This window comes from Giraffa tippelskirchi, chromosome 9 (genome assembly GCF_054371585.1).
Source record: "Giraffa tippelskirchi isolate mGirTip1 chromosome 9, T2T-mGirTip1v1.2.pri, whole genome shotgun sequence".
NCBI lineage: Eukaryota > Metazoa > Chordata > Mammalia > Artiodactyla > Giraffidae > Giraffa > Giraffa tippelskirchi.
The window spans coordinates 40,688,724-40,707,804 of NC_137283.1; the positions used below are offsets into that span (position 1 = coordinate 40,688,724).

At 36.8% G+C, this 19,081-nt stretch overlaps 1 protein-coding gene and 1 pseudogene across 1 annotated transcript in view; both read right to left on the reverse strand.

Annotated features, from left to right (window-relative positions):
• LOC145519833 (uncharacterized) overlaps positions 1–19,081 on the reverse strand; it is a 176,335-nt gene that overhangs the window by 150,834 nt on the left and 6,420 nt on the right. Inside the window, exon 2 of the mRNA XM_081524726.1 lies at positions 16,474–16,533. Coding sequence (XP_081380852.1) covers positions 16,474–16,529 — 56 coding nt within the window. The 5' untranslated portion in view covers positions 16,530–16,533. The remainder of the gene's footprint in view (positions 1–16,473; positions 16,534–19,081) is intronic.
• LOC145519834 (small ubiquitin-related modifier 1 pseudogene) lies at positions 10,161–10,648 on the reverse strand (annotated as a pseudogene).

The window sequence follows — 19,081 nt, forward strand, 5'->3', positions numbered from 1 at the left end:
AGATTTTTATAAATTAAAATGTGTTCTGCTGAATGTAAGAGAAGCCTCAATCACATTGGTTTAAATGTATTATCTTATATAAGAGAAATGCAGAGACAGGGCAGGTCCCTGTATTAGTTGATTCAGTGACAGGCTGAGGAAGGTCAATGGCTCCCCAGGGAAGACACATTCTCCACAGCCTTGTTCAGATGTGTCCAGGAAGGATAATGCAAAAGAAGCAAGCAAAAAGGCAAGGGAAAAAGTTGTACTAAAGAGCTACTCCCAGAAAGCAGAAACTCCAGGTAATCCAGGGATATTCCTCAATCCTAGGGTAAAAAGCCCTTGTGACGTTTGTAGGATTTCAGATAATAATGACATAGCTAATGACTGTTATATCTTCCATTATTCCCTTTTCAGGAATGGGAGTATTTATTGCAGTTTATTACAGTTACCTATCCCTGTTCCATCTATGTATATTGGATGTATGGAGAGTAGATAACTTACCTTTTTTGGTTTTGTCATATAACTTCCTTTGGCCAGTAAAACATGAGAAGCTTCAAGGGATATTGCATAATTGTACTACATTCTTCACTTTCCTTTATTCATGGGATTGGCAGTGTTCAAGGTAGGGGCTTCTCCCTCAGCATGAGTCCCAGAAGGAAGACATCATAAAACTGAGCTAAAGCAGCCAGGAAATAAACTTGTGTTGTAAGCTGCTGAGATTTTTGAACTGTTTTGTTACAGTAACACTAAAACACAGCTAACTAAAATGAAGACAATTCTATAATTATTTCTGACCTTTAAATTCTTTAAATAAATCTAAGGAGGTCATAATATAAAAAGAAACACTGTTTCCTTTATTAAACGGAATTCCTAAGTCTAAAAAAATAGAAAAAGATTTCTTTTAAGACAAGGTTTGGCACAAATCTTATCTGCCAATCTTAATCTACGTCATCTTTCCTACTTAAATATCTGTAAGGTTCTAACATCTGAATAAATTATGCTATTATCCCAATATTGAACTAGATAATTTGCAGTTTTCAACACACTCAAATGTATGAAATGTATATTATTATACACAAGCACTGTATACTATACTTATTTATTATTTGCATAACTTTTCTCAAATTAAAATAATCTGTTATAGATAAAAACCCAAAATGCATCCATGGGGTTTCTTATATAGAATTGGTTTTTAATATCATACATTGAATATTTTTGATACACCAAGAATCTTCTAAATTAAAGCCATCTAATTCTCAGTATGTTGCAAGTAAGTTCAGCTATTTGAAGCAAAAAGAGAAGATGGGTTACATATAATAATCTATATTTTGTTGACTATGTCAACAAAAGGAAGTAGTTTGTGAGAGCATGACAGCATATTTATTGGTATATTCTTAACTGAAATGAAAATTAAAATGTCTAAATTTCATATTATTAGATTAACACTATTTATGACAATAACTAGATATGCTTATAGATTGAAAATTTGCTTTGGATTATGTTTTATTGTTTTAAAGAACATCATAATTCTGACACTAATTCTACTGTTTATAAACAGGATTGCTTTCTGGCAAACTAAGGAACAACTTTCTAAACCAGTAAATAAATAAAAGCAAAGCTCCTATAGTCTCTTTGAATATTTTTATTTTTCTCTTTAGTGTTTACATTTTAGCCCAAAGGAAGTAGAAGTAACATTATAGTGAAAAATACCAAGATTGAAAAATGCTCAAGCAAGTCAACCAAAGAGATAAACAAATGAGGCAAAGAAGTGAAGAGAAAAAACTAAAAAGCTAAAACAATTTAATAAACATTAAGTAACTTAATTCTAATCCCAAATCAGGAGAATAGCAAGCAAAGCAGATTCCCTAAACAATATGACATAAGGATTAAATTTTTCTATAGAAATGAGTCCTATTTTCAATAGAAACATTTTATTATCTAAGTGTAGCTATATGTTGTGTGCTTAGCTGCTCAGCCATGTCCGACTCTTGGTGACACCATGGACTGCAGCGTGCCAGGCTCCTCTGTCCATGGGCATTCTCCAGGCAAGAATACTGGAGTGGGTTGCCATGCCCTCCTCCAAGGGATTTTCCCAACCCAGGGATCAAACCCAGGTCTCCCACATTGCAGGCAGATTCTTTACTGTCTGAGCCACCAGGGAAGCCCAAGAATACTGGAGGAGGTAGCCTATTCCTTCTTCAGGAGAACTTCTTGACCCAGGAGTTCAACTAGGGTCTCTTGCATTGCAGGTGGATTCTTTACCAGCTGAGCTACCAGGGAAGCCCAAATATCAGTTCAGTTCAGTCGCTCAGTCGTGTCCGCCTCTTTGCGACCCCATGAATCGCAGCACGCCAGGCCTCCCTGTCCATCACCAACTCCCTGAGCCCACCCAAACGCATGTCCATCGAGTCAGTGATGCCATCCAACCATCTCATCCTCTGTTGTCCCCTTCTCCTCCTGCCCCCAATCCTTCCCAGCATTAGGGTCTTTTCCAATGAGTCAACTCTTCGCATGAGGTGGCCAAAGGATTGGAGTTTCAGCTTTAACATCAGTCCTTCCAATGAAAACCCAGGACTGATCTTTAGGATGGACTGGTTGGATCTCCTTGCAGTCCAAGGGACTCTCAAGAGTCTTCTCCAACACCACAGTTCAAAAGCATCAATTCTTCGGCACTCAGCTTTCTTCACAGTCCAACTCTCAAATCCATACATGACTACTGGAAACACCATAGCTTTGACTAGACGGACCTTTGTTGGCAAAGTAATGTCTCTGCTTTTAAACATGCTATCTAGGTTGGTCATAACCTTCCTTCCAAGGAGTAAGCGTCTTTTAATTTTATGGCTGCAATCACCATCAGCAGTGATTTTGGAGCCCAAAAAAATAAAGTCTGACACTGTTTCCCCATCTATTTCCCATGAAGTCATGGGACCAGATGCCATTATCTTAGTTTATAGCTATAGTTAATTTTAATTGAGGTGAGTGCATTATCCATTATTATCTATTCAAAAGACTATCTTTAGCAACCTGTCAGGCCAACAGAAAAAGAATGGGACTGGGAAGAAACCAAAGATAGCAGTGGAGGACTGTACAAGTTAGTGTTTGTGTATTTCCAACCGTGCATACCAGCAAATACAGCACAGCATAACTCACTTGAGCTTCTCAGGACCGGAATTATAAAATATTTTAAAAATAATTCTGCTTTGTAATTTTAGACACACAAAGTAAAGCTAATGGATGACAGCATTAGCCAAACAGAGATGATTTTGTTTTGAGTAAATACACTTCAATACTCAGCATATTATATGTAAATGGTACATCTTTTACTCTGGATTCTCATCCCCCATGCTCATAGCTACCTTTACAAATTTCATCCACTATATAGGAGATGATACCTCCCCTGCCCAAGAAAACCTAATTTATACCTCTCCTATGACATTTTTTCAGAAAAGCGGTATAGGCTGTTCAGCATGGGTTTACCTTTCACTGTATGGCTTTCAGCAAGTTGTTTATCCTCTGCCCTATTTCTTCTATTTATAAAATAAGGGTTAAATTAAAACCTACCTCAGAGGGTGACTGTGAGGATTACAAGAAAGAATACACATAAGGCAGTTAGGATAGGGCCTGACACCCATTAATTTCTGAGTTAATTTTAACTCTTTTAATTACAGAGAGAGAAGAGGATAAACTGCATCATTGACTGTACCTAACACAGTGCCTGACACCTATTGTCTCTCAAACATCTACTTTTGAATAAACAAAAGAACTGTTTCTCAAGAAGTAAGAGGGTAAAAGGAGGAAGAGCCAGGAAAGGAGTTCAAGGTAGAGGCAACCAGTAAGTCTTTAAAACTGAAGGGCATTCAGTGTGGGGATGGTGGGACAAGGTGTTGGGTTCTATGGTTATTGCACTAAAGTAACTTGCTTTTCCTGGTGATTATATTAGGAATTTTATTAGGGAAACAGATCACAGAAATAAATATAAACATCCCAAATCCCTGGTTAAATTTGGTTGATTAATACAAAGTTTATATCAGAGAAGACTAGGAAATTTACTCAACCACAAACTGTTGTATGATAAACACAGCTTGTATACACTTTAGATATACCTGAAGACCATTTTAAAAATGCTTTTACAAAATGTTTAGTAAACTTTTAGTATTTTCAAGAAAGGTGTCTTAACCAAATCAGTGAAGAAATCTCATCTTGTATGTTTGCTTTGACCTTTTCTCCAGTTTTCAAGGGCTTTTCAGCTGATTAAGTTATATTTAAAGACTATGATTATGTATATATGTATGCATTATGCATGCAGTGTAAGTGCATGCATGGAAGTCTATGAACAGAAGAAACATCCTTTCTTTTAACATCACAAACACACAAAGATATGAGATGTCAGAAGATCATGCAAGATGAGTATCCTGGAATGCCTTCTACTACCTTTTACCCTCTTCTCTTGTCTTTTTCCCTTTTTGTGGCCCTTTCTATAACTCTAAACTCACTCTATTGCCCCAGCTCTATTCTAGGTCAGGTAGAATGAGTAGCTCATTATAGTTGTCATGGCAGATTCTGATCCTGGGTCAATAGAGGGGACAGAAGTCCTTCATGTTGGGCTTTCTATGAGATAAACCTTTCTCTTCATATTACCAACTCTATACCTGTTGATAAATTTCAATGATTATTCTAAACAACACATCTGTCTCCTATTGTATGAGAAAAGATAAAAGAGAGAAGGAAATTCCATTCTGCTACATATGTTTTTGTTAGGAAAACAAAAGCTAGTAAAAGAACACCTGCATGAAGTGGGAACCCAGAGGATTTGGTCAGTGGAATTAGACAACTTCCCTCTACATGTGTCAGTTTGTGTGAGGATTAGATGTCTTGGGGTAGTGGAGTGAAGTAAATTTCTTTATATTTTTATCCATTTGCATCCAGTAGTTTGCAAAATTATTCTTCTCCTGGGGCCAAAAGCCTTCCAGAAGAAGAATATTTAAATTCTACCCACTGTTAAAGTTGAGATATACCCAGCAGAGAATTGCAGGCCTTAATGAAAGTCAACTTTTAGGAGATTTTTCAGAAGAGAATTTGCCATAAGGGAAGACTACACTGTGAGTGAGTTAGACCAGTTAGATCTGATATGTCAGGGGAATATTGATTATGGGTATGGGAAACAGCCAAATTTGTGCTACCTTAAGCATCTTAGTGAAATAAGTCTGTGTGAATGTGTTTGTGTGTGTGTATGAATTTCTAAAATCACAATACTTTGGGACTCAATCAATTACACTTTGGGGCCCTACCAATCCCCAACACCTTTTCCTACCTTGAAAAGGCATCTTTGCCTGGATTTATAAATGAAGATCTATACCAAAAAATTAGCATCAACAGTGATGGTTGCAGGCAGTGTAAGCAGTACTCAGGACATGATAGTGTAGGTGACTCTATTGAAATAGCTTCTCTTGGAGCCTTAGCTTCAAATTCAGGCTTGACTGGCATCAGTATTTGAGTGAAAAAGCTTTGTTTCTAACCTATTGAACACTAGGGCCCAAGTAAAAGAAAGCTGAGCACAGAAGAATTGATGCTTTTGAACAGTGGTGTTGGAGAAGACTCTTGAGAGTCCCTTGGACTGCAAGGAGATCCAACCAGTCCATCCTAAAGGAAATCAGTCCTGAATATTCATTGGAAGGACTGATGCTGAAGATGAAATTGCAATATTTTGGCCACCTGATGCGAAGACCTGACTCATTTGAAAAGATCCTGATGCTGGGAAAGATTGAGGGCAGAAGGAGAAGGGGACGACAGAGGATGAGATGGTTGGATGGCATCACTGGCTCAATAGACATGGGTTTGGGTGGACTCCGGGAGTTGGTGATGGACAGGGAGGCCTGGCATGCTGCAGTTCATGGGATCACAAAGAGTTGGACATGACTAAGTGACTGAACTGAACTGAACTGATAACTGGTAAAGAAAGAGCAGTCATTCATATTAGCCAGGATAGAGAAATGTTTGGTCATTTTTGTGGGCTAGATAATGTTCATGTTCTTGTTTGTATTTAGACATGATTATGGAGTGGTCTTGCTTTGGTCTTGATCCATCATGGTCACAGAGTAGCCTTTTCTGATGTTGATATTCTGTGAAATGTTGCATTCACAACAACAACCCACAAAGGCCTAGCTGTGAATGGCAGGCCAGCTCCCAGAAGTCTTTTTTTTTTTTTAAACTGGTAACAACATTATCTATGGCAGTTACCTTCTAATTTCAACAACTTCAAACATGACAGATATTCATCAGCGAGGGTGGCAACCATGCAGAATCCTTGATAAAAATGTTGGGTTTGAGGAAAAATGCAGTCAAGTAATCACTTCAAAAATGATTTCTGGATACCTAGTATTTTCCTAAAGACATTGGAAAATACATGGGCATCCAATAATATTGGATTTCCTGTGTCTATGCAGCTGGGCTCACAAAGAGTCTAAGAGTGAATGTGAAACCTGGGACAATCAAATATGTGACAATGAGTCTAATATTTGAACTAAACATATGTACACTGAATCACCTAAAGAATATGACAGAACTTCTTTACATTAAATTCTTCATTATACTTAGAATTTTAAAATATTGATTTATCTGTTATGTCTAAAAAAATTGCCATATATATGATGACATTAAAATGGACATCTGCTTTGCTGCCTAATACCTACCCTCTTCCTTCCTTCTAAGAGGACCCAGAGTTTTTGCCCCATTCCCAGGCAGGATTTGGGTGGGCTTCATTCCCAGTCAGTCAACATATCTCATTTCCTTTGTTGCAGTGACTGATTTAAAAACAGACACAATCCAGCCTTAAGCCAATTAAGATGCACATTTATCTGACCACAGTGATTAGTTCAGAGGTATGGTCTCAGATGATGCAAATGAAGATGAACTCCAGGACTCTGGTTCAAAATGCTCTACTTGAAGAATATGAGATTGAAAACACTATAGCCATTTTGTAAACCCAAGAGAACTAGCATAGGGCTTGAGACAACCTAGAGAAGGAGCGTAGAAAAGAGGAATTTGGTAATGTTCTTTGAGCTCTGTACCTGCTCTGAGTTGTAAGTTATTTATTGATATGAATCAATAAATAAACAACCATTTATAATTGAGCCAGCTACACTTTTTTTGTGTATAGGAATACAAGAGACTTTTGTGTATTAATTTTGTATTCTGCAACTTTATCGAATTCATTGATGCACTCTAGTAGTTTTCTGGCAGCATCTTTAGGATTTTCTATATATAATATCATGTCATCTGCAAACAGTGATAGTTTTTTTTTTGCTTGTTTTCTTACAATTTAACTTATTTTGTACTTTTAAAAGTCATTCAGTTACTGTTAGCATTGGAGAAGAAATTGAAATTGTATCTGTACTCTTTTATGAAGATAATATTATTTACGAACTAGATCAAAATGTTAAAAAAAAAACAAAAAACACATCATAGCAAACAGAGTATTGGACCTTGAGGGTGCTTGGATTGATTTGGTGACCATGTTATTAGTTTGCTATTATACTGTTGTCTTACATGTATAATAGAAATACAAAGAAATTAAGGAAACAATCCCATTTACCATTGTATCAAAAAAAAAAAAAGAAAAAAAAAAACTAAGAATAAACCTATTGAAGGAGGCAAAAGACTTGTACTCTGAAAACCATAAGATATTCATGAAAGAAAGTAAAGGTGACACAAATAGATGGAAAGATCTTTCCTTAGATTGGAAAGATCAGTGTTGCCAAAATCACTGTACTACCCAAAGCAATCTGTAGAGTCAATGTAATTCCTATCAAATTACCAAAGGCATTTTTCACAGAACAATTTTTTTTTTTAATTTGTATGGAAACACAAAAGACCCCAAATAGCTAAAGCAATTCTGAGAAAGAAAACAGAGCTGGAGGAATCAGAGGTCCTGCCTTCAGACTAATACAAAGCTACAGTCATCAAAACAGTATGATACTGGCACAAACACAAATATAGATCAATGGAATAGGATATAAAGCCCAATAATAAACCCATGCTGCTGCTGCTGCTGCTAAGTCGCTCCAGTCGTGTCCGACTCTGTGCGACCCCAAAGATGGCAGCCCACCAGGCTCCGCCGTTCCTGGGATTCTCCAGGCAAGAATACTGGAGTGGGTTGCCATTTCCTTCTCCAGTGCATGAAAGGGAAAAGTGAAAGTGAAGTCGCTCAGTCGTGTCCGACTCTTAGCGACCCCATGGACTATAGCCTACCAGGCTCCTCCATCCATGGGATTTTCCAGGCAAGAGTACTGGAGTGGGGTGCCATTGCCTTCTCCGATAAACCCATGCACCTATGGTCAATTAATCTATGGCAATTAATCTGTGACAAAGAATACACAAGGGAGAAAAGACAGTCTCTTCAATAAGTGCTTCGGGGAAAACAGGGCAACTACATGTAAAAGAATAAAATTAGAGCACTCCCTAACACCATACGCAAAAATAAACTCAAAACAGATTAAAGACCTAAAAGTAAGGCCAGACACTATAAAACACTCAAGTTCAGTTCAGTCGCTCAGTCGTGTCTGATTCTTTGTGACCCCATTGACTGCAGCATAGACATGCTTCCCTGTCTATCACTTCTGAGGCTTGTTCAAACTCATGTCCATAGAGTCAGTGATGCCATCCAACCATCTCATCCTCTGTTGTCCCCTTCTCCTCCTGCCTTCAATCTTTCCTAGCATCAGGGTCTTTGCTAATGAGTCAGTTCTTTGCATCAGGTGGCCAAAGTATTGAAGCTTCATCTTCAGTATCAGTCCTTCCAATGAATATTCAGGACTGATTTGCTTTACAGTTGACTGGTTGGATCTCCTTGCAGTCCAAGGGACTCTCAAGAGTCTTCTCCGACACCACAGTTCAAAAGCATCAATTCTTCGGCGCTCAGCTTTCCTTATAGTCCAACTCTAATATCCATACATGACTACTGGGAAAACCATAGCTTTGACTAGATGGACCTTTGTTGGCAAAGTAATGTGTCTGCGTTTTAATATACTGTCTAGGTTTGTCATAGCTTTTCTTCCAAGGAGTAAGCGTCTTTTAATTTCATGGCTGCAATCACCATCTGCAGTGATTTTGGAGCCCAAAATAATAAAGTCTCTCACTGTTTCCATTGTCTCCCCATCTATCTGCCATGAAGTGATGGCACAAGATGCCATGATCTTCACTTTTTGAATGTTGAGTTTTAAGCCAGCTTTTTCACTCTCCTCTTTCACTTTCATCAAGAGACTCTTTAGTTCCTCTTCACTTTCTGCCATAAGGGTGGTGTCTTCTGTGTATATGAGGTTACTGATATTTCTCCCTGCAATCTTGATTTCAGCTTGTGCTTCTTCATCCAGTCTGGCATTTCACATGATGCACTATATAAGCTAAATAAGCAAGGTGACAATATACAGCCTTGACATACTCCTTTCTCAGTTTGGAACCAGTCCATTGTTCCATGTCTGGTTCTAACTATTGTTTCTTTCTTTTTTTTTTTTTACAAAGATTTTGTTTATTTTAATGAAGCTGGTACAGACACTGTCCATTTAAAACCCATATCCCAGGCCAAAAAGTACAAATAAAGTTAAAAAGAGCAGTGTTCTGTTGTATACACTTCTGCATGAATAACTTTAACTGCTAATGAAAATTAGATCTTTTCTGGGATCTTCTGACAAGATTTTTCTTTCATCTTAAAATGCTTTCTCTTCAGTGAAGCCATCTTTGGAGTTCATCATTATTCTCGGTCATTTTGACTCCAACTGGATATTCCTCTTCTTTTGGTCCAGACCCTCAGATTTTAAAAGTAGCTTCAAGTTAAGGAAAGGTCGTTTTTCCACAGTTCTGTTTTCTGAAAAACTTCCATCTCCCACTGAAAGTCATAGTCCAGGAGTGAAGCAATCACATGCTAGAACTTCAGGGCCAATTGGAAAGTCATTAGGAACACTTGCATTAGTTGATCTTATTTATCACAAGCCTGCAAATGCACAGTCCTGGAAAAGGCGGGCTCTCTATGTACACATGTAATTTTTAGAAAGGAGAGAGTGATATGAAGGGGGTTGAGGTTCGATCACCAAAAATCAGCACAATGAAAAGAAACAATAATGAATAATGGGCACGAGAATTCAAATTACCAGATGTTTTAAAGAGATGGGGTGCCAGTTTTCAATTCTGTTTTGAACACCACATTACAAAAGAACTATTTTTAAAAATAAAAAAGGATTAGGGGAAAAGAAAAAAAATAAAAAGAATATCTAAACCGTTGAATGACCCCCTGTTTGTTCCTGATAAACTTCAATCACATCTTCTTCCTCCATTCCCAGTTCTTTTGGAGTGTGATTATCAGCAATTCTCTGACCTTCAAAGAGAAACCTGAGTGAATTCATGGGAACTCCCTGTCTTTGACAGTATGATTCTTTGAGTTTCTTGAGATGTGTCGTTATTTTCACTTTGAAGTGAATCTCACTGCTATCCTGTCCAATGACTTTGAATTTAATATATTCTCCTTCCTTCTTATCCCTCAAGTCCTCAGTTGAAGGTTTTGCTTCCTGGTCAGACATGGTGACGGTGGTTTCCCCCGGGGTCTCCGCACACCAGTGGCCTCGGGTAGGTAGAACCTCGCTCCGGGGTTTACAAATCCGTCTCTCTACCCGACAGCACAACACCGCGGCTCTAACTATTGTTTCTTGACCTGCATACAGATTCTCAGAAGCAGGTAAGGTGATCAGGGATTTCCATCTCTTTAAGAATGTTCCACAGTTTGTTGTGATCCATACAGTCAAAGGCTTTGGTGTAGTCAATGAAGCAAAAGTATATGTTCTTCTGGAATTCTCTTGCTTTTTCTATGATCCAGCGGATGCTGGCAATTTGATCCCTGGTTCACCTGACTTTTCTCAATCCAGCTTGAACATCTGGAAGTTCACGGTTTACAAACTGTTGAAGCCTGGCTTGGAGAATTTTGAGTATTACTTTGCTAGCATGTGAGATGAGATGATTACAGTTGTGCAGTAGTTTGAATATTCTTTGGCATTGCCTTTCTTAGCGATTGGAATGAAAACTGACCTTTTCCAGGCCTGTGGCCACTGCTGAGTTTTCCAAATTTGCTGACATATTGAGTGCAGCACTTGAACAGCATCATCTTTTAGGATCTGAAATCACTCAGCTGGAATTCCATCACCTCCACTAGCTTTGTTCTTAGTGATGCTTCCTAGAGCCCACTTGACTTTGGACTCCAGGATGTCTGGCTCTAGGTGAGTGATCACACCGTCGTGGTTATCTAGGTCATGAAGATCTTTTTTGTATAGTTCTTCTGTGTATTGTTGCCACCTCTTCTTAATATCTTCTGCTTCTGTTAGGTCCATACCATTTCTGTCTTTTATTGTGCCCATCTTTGCATGAAATGTTCCCATGGTATCTTTAATTTTCTTGAAGATATTTCTGTCTTTCCCATTCTATTCTTTTCCTCTATTTCTTTGCATTGATCATGGAGGAAGGCTTTCTTATTTCTTCCTGTTATTCTTTGGAACTCTTCATTCAAATGGGTATATCTTTCCTTTCCTCCTTTGCCTTTAGCTTCTCTTCTTTTCTCAGCTATTTGTAAGGCCCCCTCAGACAACCATTTTGCCTTTTTGCATTTCTTCTTCTTGGGGATGGTTTTGATCACCACCTCCTGTAGAATATTACGAACATCCATCCATAGTTCTCCAGGCACTCTATCTATCAGATCTAATCCCCTGAATCTATTTGTCATTTCTACTGTATAATCATAAGGAATTTAATGTAGGTCATACCTGAATGGTCTAGTGGTTTTCGCTACTTTCTTCAATTTAAGTCTGAATTTTGCAATAAGGCGTTCACGATCTGAGCCACAGTCAGCTCCTGGTCTTGTTTTTGCTAACTGTATAGAGCTTCTCCATCTTTGGCTGCAAAGAATATAATTAATCTGATTTCACGATTGACCATCTGGTGACGTCCATGTGTAGAGTCTTCTCTTATGCTGTTGGAAGAGGGTGTTTGCTATGACCAATGCATTCTCTTGGCAAAATTCTGTTAGCCTGCCTTGCTTCATTCTGTACTCCAAGGCCAAACTTGCCTGTTACTCCAAGTATCAAAAGAAAAAATAGAACACTCTTTGACATAAATCACATTGATATCCTTTTGGATTCACCTCCCAGGGTAAAGAAAATGAAAATAAATATAAACAAGCTGGACCTAGTTATACTTAAAAGCTTCTGCACAGCAAAGGAAACCATAAACAAAAAGAAAAGACAATGCACAGAATGAGAAAAAATATTTGTAAATGAAGTGACTGACAAGGAATTAATCTCCAAAATATACAACAGCTCAAGCAGTGCTGTGTTAAAAAAAAAAAATCAAAAATAGGCAGAAGATCTAAATAGATATTTCTTTAAATAAGACATACAGATGGAAGACAGCACATAGAAAGATGCTCAACATCACTAATTGTGAAAGAAATCAAATTAAAACTACAATGAGATATCACCTCACACAGGTCAGAATGGCCATCATCAAAAAGTCCACAAACAGTAAGTGCTGGACAGGTTGTGGAGAAAAGGGTGGGAATACAAATTGGTGCAGCCATTATAGAAAACAGTATGGAGGCTTCTTAAAAAACTAAAAATAAAGCTACCATCTGATCCAACAATCCCAATCCTGGACACATATCCAGAGAAAACCATAATTCAAAAAGATACATGAACCCCAGTGTTCATTGCAGCACTATTTACAACAGCTAAGTCATGGAAACACCTAAATGTCCATTGCCAGAAGAATGGATAAAGATGTGGTGTATATACATATATAAAGGAATATTAGTCATAAAAAATAATAAAATCATGTCATTGGCAGCAACATGGATGGACCTAGCAATTATCATACTAAGTGAAATAAGTAACACAGAGAAAAACAAATATTGTATGACAGCACTCTTTATGTGGAATCTAAAAAAAAATTATGCAAATAAAACTATTTGCAAAACAGAAACAGACACCCAGTCTTTGAAAGCAGATTTGTGGTTGCTGGGTATGGGAAACCTGGGAAAGAGAGGTAAATTAGGAGTTTGGGATCAACATATCCATACTTCTGCATATAAAATAGATAATCAACAGGGAGCTACTGAATAGCACAGGGAACTCAAATCAATATTCTATAATAGCCTATGTGGGAAAAGAATCTGAAAAAGGATACACATATATGTATAACTGAATAACTTAGCTATATACCTGAAACTAACACAAAATTGTTAATCAACTATAATGTAAAATAGAAATTAAATTTAAGCAAGTATACAACAATCTGTTTTTATAAAACAATAAAATAGACTATTTTAAAATTGTGTTAAAGGTTTTGATAAAGTACATAAAAGATAAGTTTTGGAGAGAATTTATGATTGCAAATAAGTGTTATCCTCTGTCCTTCAAATTTTAGGTTAATTTACTGCATGATTTTGACTCTTTAAAAGTTCTGTCACTAAAATTTTTATTTTTATCTTCAATTGTAAATTCTCCTATTGTTCTACAAAACTATGATAGAGGGGTATTTCTTTAAAGATCAGCACATATACATTTCTATTCATAATACTTGAACAAAAACATCCATTAGAAGTATGGGAGAATGAGTCTTTAATACTCAATCAAACCACATTAAATTAAGGCTCTAATACAAAAGATTTTATTTTGCCATTGTTCCTTTTGTGGAAAAAAAAGATATTATAATTGTAGCTTTCAGAAGAATCTACATACTTAGATATTATTCAAGAATATCAAATTAAATTTCAAATAATCTCACAGGAAATGTAGTAAGAATCCACATGCTAGCTTATCTATAAATTATACATTGTCTTTCATTCAATGGATCATACACTTCTCCTCCTATCTAGCCATAATCCTTCCCTCTGTGTTCTAAGTCTCATCACTTCCTCCTTTTCAGGCACCTCACTGTGATTATTCTTCCTTTTGTCTCTGTCTTCAAAATCCATGCATCTCCCATTGGAACAAATTGTAAAAATTCTCCATAAAATGCCTAACACTGTAGCTCTTGTAGTTTCTTTATACCCTTTCACTATCAAATTTCTTTAATTGTTGTCTTCATTTGCTATCAGCTCTTCCTCACTTACCAATCACTTCTTAATCTACTAGAATATGGCTTCTAGGTGAATGGCTCTACAAAAGAAATCTTGCAGAGGTCACTGCTGATCTTTGTGTTACTTTGCAAGACTTACCTTATTTGACATCTTAGAAGAAGAGACATTTGATGGCCTATCCCTGTTTACTGACAGAGAGTTTTACACCACTGGTGTGAGCCTCAGCAGATTCAGGGAGTCTTTCTCTTACTTTTTTGACTACTTCCTTTTGATCCTTTACTCATCTCTTACATGTCATTTCTGCCCAAACCTTTACTTTTTACTTTTTGCAGTCTCTCCAGGTTTTCTCCTCAACTATCTCTGAGTCTTTAGTTACCATTTATATTTTCGTAACTGTTAATTCTGTGTTTCTAACCCAAATTTCCATCCTGGGGTCTAGAATCACACATTCAACTCTCTATTCAATAGCTCCAATTGTATGTCTCATAGGAAACCCAAATATAATCCATCCAAATTTAACTCATAACATGCTCTTCCACTTGAACAACCCCCACCACTCACCCAGTTATCTGAGCAATAAACTGTGACATGATCCTTGAACCCTCCATTTCCTTTCTTTCTGACATCCAGTCAACCACCAAGCAGGACCTTGTAACCCAAGCCTTTGTCCTAGCAGCAACTAGGAATCACTGAAGGGCATTCAACAGTGGAGTAACAGGACCATATTCATATATTAGAAGCATTACTCTAATTACAGAATGGAGGATGAAGTGGAGGGATCACAGGTAGGAAATTATTTTTGTCTGAACTGAGGTAGAAACCATGGGGGAAATGATACTTTAATGAATGTTATATGTCAAACGTGTGCATGTGCTCAGTCACTCAGTCCTGTCTGACTCTTTGCAGCCCCATGGACTGTAACCTGCCAGGCTCCTCAGTCCACTGCAGTGGGTTGCTATTTCCTACTCCAGGGGATCTTCCTGACCCAGGGATCAAACTGTAGTCTCCTGCATCTCCTACATTGGCACATGGATTCTTTACCACTAGTGCCACTTAGGAAGCCCTACATGTCAATGAAAACAAAAATATTGGGGAAGAATGCTTTTTTAAACCTAAGAGTTAAAATGAATATACTAGAAATGACAAACATTTCTTCCCTCTATATCATCCCTTTATAAAATATGCTCTCTTATAGCCCTGTTAACACCCTATAACCCTATACCACCCCTTCTTTGCTCTACCCTCAGCTGACTCATAATTAAATTATTTGACTGTGATGATGATATTGAGATGAAGTACACATGCCATAGTATGGTATATAATGATATGTAGGAGATTATCCTTGTTTTAGGAGATATATGCCATTACATTATGAAAATTTTAAAAGTTCAGCTAAACACACACACACACACACACACACTCTGCACATACACTCTTATTGTATACCAGTGTTTTTCAAGCGGTTTCTAAAGAAGTTTTCAAGGGTGTCAAACCAGTCAATCCTAAAGGAAATCAACCCTGAATATTCATTGGAAGGAATGTTGCTGAAGTTGACACTCCAATACTTTGGCCACCTGATGCAAAGAGCTGACTCACTGTGAAAGACCCCACTGCTGGGAAAGGTTGAAGGCAAAAGGAGAAGGGGGTGGCAGAGCATGAGATGATGAAACAGCACATGAATAGACATGAATAGATAGACATGAATCTGAGCAAACTCCAGGAGATAGTGGAGGACAGAGGACCTGGCATGCTGTAGTCCATGCGGTCACAAAGAATCAGACACAACTTAGCAACTGTACAACCACAGCTGATTGTATCACCTGTGGACATCTGACTTCAAAAAAAATAAAAATACATAGATGGAAATGACCAAATAAGACTTTTCCTACTAGGTGCCTGAAATGGTGGTAAGTCTCTACTGACTTCTTACATTTATTTGCTTATTCTGTTGAAAGTGTTTACTTTAGAGGAGGAATTTTTCAGTAGTATATACCCAAACAAAACCACAGAGAGAGAATAATGTTAAGAAATGTGAAACAGCCTTTAAAAGGCTAATACCTTTTAACCAAATACTGACCTTTTAGAAATCCTACAGAAATAGTTTTTTTAATAGCTCAATGATTTGGAGGTGGGTAATGATGTCCAATTTGGGTTATTTACAATAGCAAAAATTTTAAAAAGCAAAAAGTTGGATAACTAGCTGGTTAACAATAGAGTATTGCTTAAGGATATACATAAGAACATTAACAATGCTTTTTTCTGTATTGTGAAACTATAGTGACTTTATTTTCTTTTAGTATTTTTCAAGTTTTCTGAACTAAGTATGCATGCATTTTTAAATTAGAAACAAAGAGAAAATATTAATAGAAAAGTCTACTTACCACTTTAAGCACATAATCAATTTCAACATCACAAAAATGGGACAAACTGATATCATATACCTGCAAAAGGAATATATTACATCACTTCCGCAGTGTTTTTTGCCCTAAGTGGTTAATTTTACCATGAGGAAGCAACAAGGAAAATAGATATTAGGAGACATTTTGTAATACAATTGACCTGAACTCTCCAAAATGTCAATGTGTTGAGAGACCCCAGATATTCTAGATTAAAGGAGAGCAAAATGACATTACAACTAAGTTTGAAATATGATCCTTGATTGATCTTTCATGGAGAAGAAAAAACTTTTTTGGAGAAATATGAATATAGACTGTATATCTAAATATCTTATTGCTCAATATTAAACTTTTTTATTGTGATGATGATACTGAGATGTAGTATGCATGTAGTATTATGGTATATAATGATATGTAGAAGATTATCCTCGTTCTTAGGAGATACATGCTAGCATATCATGAAAATTTAGTTCAGTTAAAATTATACACACACACACACTTATTATATACCAGTGTTTTTCAAGCTAGTTTTTCCCACACTGTTTTTCAGTGTTTCTAAGCAAGGTTTTTAAGACTTTTTTTTTATCCTAATTAGCTTCCCTTGCTTCCTTCATAGCTCAGTTGGTAAAGAATCCACCTGCAATGCAGGAGACCCTGGTTCGATTCCAAGGTCGGGAAGATCCACTGGAGGAGGGATAGGCTATCCACTCCAGTACTCTTGGGATTTCCTTCTGGCTCAGCTGGTAAAGAATGTGCCTGCAATGCAGGAGACCTGGGTTCGATCCCTGGGTTGGGAACATCCCCTGGAGAAGGGAAAGGCTACCCACTCCAGTATTCTGGCCTGGAGAATTCCATGGACTGTATAAAGAGTTGGACACGACGGAGAGACTTTCACTTTCTCCTCACAAAACAAGTTTTTCTTTTAATTGTGGTTTAGAAAAAAGCACATAATGAAATTTGGCAGCTTAAATATTTTAAAGAGTAAAGTTCAATAATATTAAGCATATTCACATATACTTGTTTGATTGTTGTGCAACCAATGTCCAGAAATTTTTCATTTTACAAAACTGAAACTCTATACCCACTAAATAACTTCCAACTTTTCCCTCCCTCACGCATTCCCTGGCAATCACCATCCCACCTTTCATTTCTATGATTTCTGACTGCTGTCAATTCCGCATGTAAGTGAAATCATACAATAGTTGAATTTTATGACTGACTTATTTCACTTAGCATAACATCCCCAAGGTTCATTCAGGTTGTGGCATGTGTCAGAATTTCCTTCCTTTTAAAGACTGAACAATTTTCCATTGTTTCTATATGCTACATTTTGTTTATCCATTCATCTATCCATGGACAACTGAGTTACTTCCACCTTTTGACTATTGTAAATAATGCTGCTAAGAGCATGGTGTACACATATTTTTTGAGACCCTGCTTTCAATTCTTTGGTATATACCCAGAAGTTGAATTGCTGGGCCATATGATAATTCTATTTAAAAAAATTTTTTGAGAAACTGCCATACTGTTTTCCATAGTTGCTGCATCATTTTAATTGCCACCAACAGTGCACAAGTGTTCCAATTTTTCCACATTCTCACCAACACCTTTACTTTCCATGTTTTTGATACTAGCCGTCCTAATGAATGAGAGGTGATAGTTGACTGAGATTTTGATTTGCATTTCCCTGATGGTTAGTGATATTGATTTTCATGTGCTTTATTGGCCATTTGTGTATCGTTTTTAGATAAATGTCTATTCAGATCTTTGCCAATTTTGAATCGGGTGTTTTTTTGTTATTGTTGTATAAGTTTTTTGTATATTCTGAATATATACATTACAGATATATGATTTCCAAATATTTTATCCCATTCCATAGGCTGCCTTTTAATGCTGTTGATCATGTCCTTTGATGCACAGAATTTTTATGTTTTTGATGTAGTTTAATTTATATTCTGTTGTTTCTGTTGTTGCCTGTGATTTTAGTGTCATATCCAAGAAACCACTGTCAAATCAAACTTCATGAATCTTTCCCCTATGTTTTCTCTTATAGTTTCATGTTTAGGTCCATTTTGAGTTAATTTTTTATATACAATAAAATAAGGATCCATCTTCACTCTTGTATGTGGCTATCCAGGTTTCTATAGCCCTCTTATCACAAGTCAACACTAGTTGGCTATCTAGGTTAGGGATAGAAAAGCTTTTACTACTTAGATCTAATTTAGCTTTTATGATAAAATAAGAGCATTTATGTTATTTAAAAACAAACTGGCATTAAATAGTTAAAAACAAACTGGCATTAAACATTACCTCTCTTCATTTAATCTTTTTAAAGATGCATTTTACAAATATGTCCATTTTCTCTAACTTGTGCTTGCTATATAAAACTGATTTATTTAGGGAAGTATTTATAGAAAATACATAGGGAAATGTTCAACTACTGGAAAAGTTTTTTATTTTTTTCCTGAGAAAACCTGCAGGTAATAACTCATTTTGGAAATTTCAAGTTTATGCATGAATTTTGGTTATCTAAAGGTACAGGCAAGAGACAGTCACTGTGAAGTTGCACAGATCAGAAAGAAAAAAAAAAAAC